Source organism: Meleagris gallopavo, chromosome 1 (genome assembly GCF_000146605.3).
Source record: "Meleagris gallopavo isolate NT-WF06-2002-E0010 breed Aviagen turkey brand Nicholas breeding stock chromosome 1, Turkey_5.1, whole genome shotgun sequence".
Taxonomy (NCBI): domain Eukaryota; kingdom Metazoa; phylum Chordata; class Aves; order Galliformes; family Phasianidae; genus Meleagris; species Meleagris gallopavo.
Window position 1 is genome coordinate 48,537,319 of NC_015011.2, and position 2,415 is coordinate 48,539,733.

At 43.9% G+C, this 2,415-nt stretch overlaps 1 protein-coding gene across 1 annotated transcript in view; it reads right to left on the reverse strand.

Annotated features, from left to right (window-relative positions):
• The window catches only part of TNRC6B (trinucleotide repeat containing adaptor 6B), a 128,593-nt gene extending 126,190 nt beyond the window's left edge, over nucleotides 1-2,403 (reverse strand). The window contains exon 1 of the mRNA XM_031554331.1: nucleotides 2,059-2,403. Within this exon, the coding sequence (XP_031410191.1) occupies nucleotides 2,059-2,098 (40 nt within the window). The 5' untranslated portion in view covers nucleotides 2,099-2,403. The remainder of the gene's footprint in view (nucleotides 1-2,058) is intronic.
• Between the last annotated feature and the right edge of the window lie 12 nt (nucleotides 2,404-2,415).

A 2,415-nucleotide genomic window follows, 5' to 3' on the forward strand; every position in this document is an offset into this window, starting at 1 on the left:
AAATCCCATACTAATAACTGAAGTAACTGTAAGATGTAAGGGCATGGTAAGCATTGTAGGATTTTGAAATTGTTGGTACAGACAAAACTAGTGAAGGTAATAACAGCATCAGAGTAATTTACTGAGGAAAATTATCGCAAAGAAGCTGTAAAATGACTGCTGATCATCATTACTGCACACGCCAGACTATCCATGTATAAAAGACATTCTGAGAGGGAAAAAAAAACAAAGAAAAAATAGTAAGATAATGGCAATAAACAGCCACGACAGAAGATTTTGCATTGAAGTATCCTGTGGAAAACAGAGAATAAAGTAACTGAACCATTTGGGAGACTATTAATAAGCCCATTCTAATCAATAACTAAGCTCCTAGGATGTTTTTTCTATGATCTCCAGTTAGTAATTCTTAATAATTGTAAACGCAGCCTTCTATGAGCAGAAGCACACCATTTTTACCATAAAACAAACTCAAGAACCAAGAGAACAAAATCCATTTGAACTACTTTTCAAATGATGAACTCTACAGCACTCCTCAAAGTCATTCCACCATTCTGGATGCAACTACACACCCCACTGTTCCAGATGCAGCTATGTCTACATATCAGGCATTGCTTCTGCAGAACAATTTATTTCTGTTTCACTACTACCTACCATTGGAGGCAAACCTCAGGCTAAACTTACTGTTCCAGAACTACGCAAGTTTATTGTCTCTGAAGCTCCCTCCTCTTGAAGTCATTCCCCAACCCCAAGAAGTGGTTATATGACATCAAGTTGTAACGATCAAACACTCATCACCACACAAAGCCACAAGACACTTTATTAACTCCAGAGCTTGATTGCAATATTCAGTCACACAGTTGCCGGCAGGAGATACTTTTTCTGATTCACAGTTTCAAGATTTTTCTTCCCCAACATCAGGGCAGACCAAGCCTTATTTTTTAAGATTTCCTGCTCAGATTTCCAGCTGAATGTGCAGCTATGCAAACACTGCAGTAACATTCCAATTCGTACACTGTTTTATAAACCAAGGTCACTGTTTTTCCCAGTACTTCCACATTACTGGAATTAAGAGAATCTTTTTTACTAAGCAGCCCGATAACATCATAAGGAAACAAACGAAGACTAAGTTGACGAGAGAATTATGCACATTAGAATTTTACCAATTAGCAATGCCAATTCTGAATTAATTGCATATATACGTGCACAGTTTTACATGAAGTTGTATATTCACAAAATGTTTACATGCAATATAGCTAGCCAAGATGAAAGTAAAAGATATAATGATCATCTCACCTAGTTCTACAACATAATATCTGCCTGCACCTCATTGCCACAACTTCACAGCAGAAAGCTAATGCACGCCTTGCTGCCACACTGGGTTCCACTCTCCTCTCTAACTTTTTTTTTTTTTTTTGTCCAGACCATTTATATCTTTACCACAGAACTGCCAAGCTTTACCTGCCTGGGTAGCAGAATTAGCAACGCATGGGCGAAGAGCCACCTTCACCAAGCACTCCCAAGGTCCATCTGCACGGCAGCCGCAGCACTGACAGAGGATCATGCAGAAAAGCCCTGACCTTATCTTTGAGTTCAGGACCTCAGGTGCCGCAGAAGATCAGAGCATTTGCTGAGCTCTTCGGCAGCATGCGTGTTCCCAGGCACCTGCACTGTCACAGCAACCATAGGAGTGGTGGGATTGCTAAGCAACTTCAGTACAGATGAGCTTAATAGAAAGCTGCTTGAAGAAGCAAAGCTGTTCTCTATACAATCATACCAAAAACTAAAGTTCAGTTCATCTGAATAGCAACGTTACTGGAAAGCAGTACACAAAACTTTCATACAGAGATACACAAAATGCAAGGGTTTACCTACTGCTACTCAGAAGGTTTTGTAGATGAAAGCAGGACGGGAATCTGACAAGCTGTGGTTAAATATGATTATGGAGTGTAAAAAAAAAAAAAAAAAAAGGCAGGAAAAGTTAACTCTAAAGGCTCTCTGCAGACTCTACGGAGAGATATCAAAGTCACCGTTCGGGGTAGCAAAAGATGGCAAACGAACCTCGGGGACGATAAAGCGGTGCGTACAGCGTTAAGCCCATCTGCTACGGCCGGGACAGCGCTGCGCTGAGCCCACCAACGACTCAGCCGTGCCCGCGGGACACCGCGCTGCCCACCGCCGCGTCTCCACACCCAACCGCGGGCTTCTATCGCTACCAACACACCGGGAAAGTTTTCTTACCCCCCTCCCCGCGCCGCCGGGACACACCTCTCGGTACCGTCCCTCCTCCCACCCACATCCTCACATCGACGTTCCACACAAGCACCGCGGGCCATCCGGAGGACCGCCGTCACCTCAGCGCCATCCCCACAGCGCGGCTCTCTCCCGTTTCGGCCCTCTCCCTGGGATCCGCGGGCC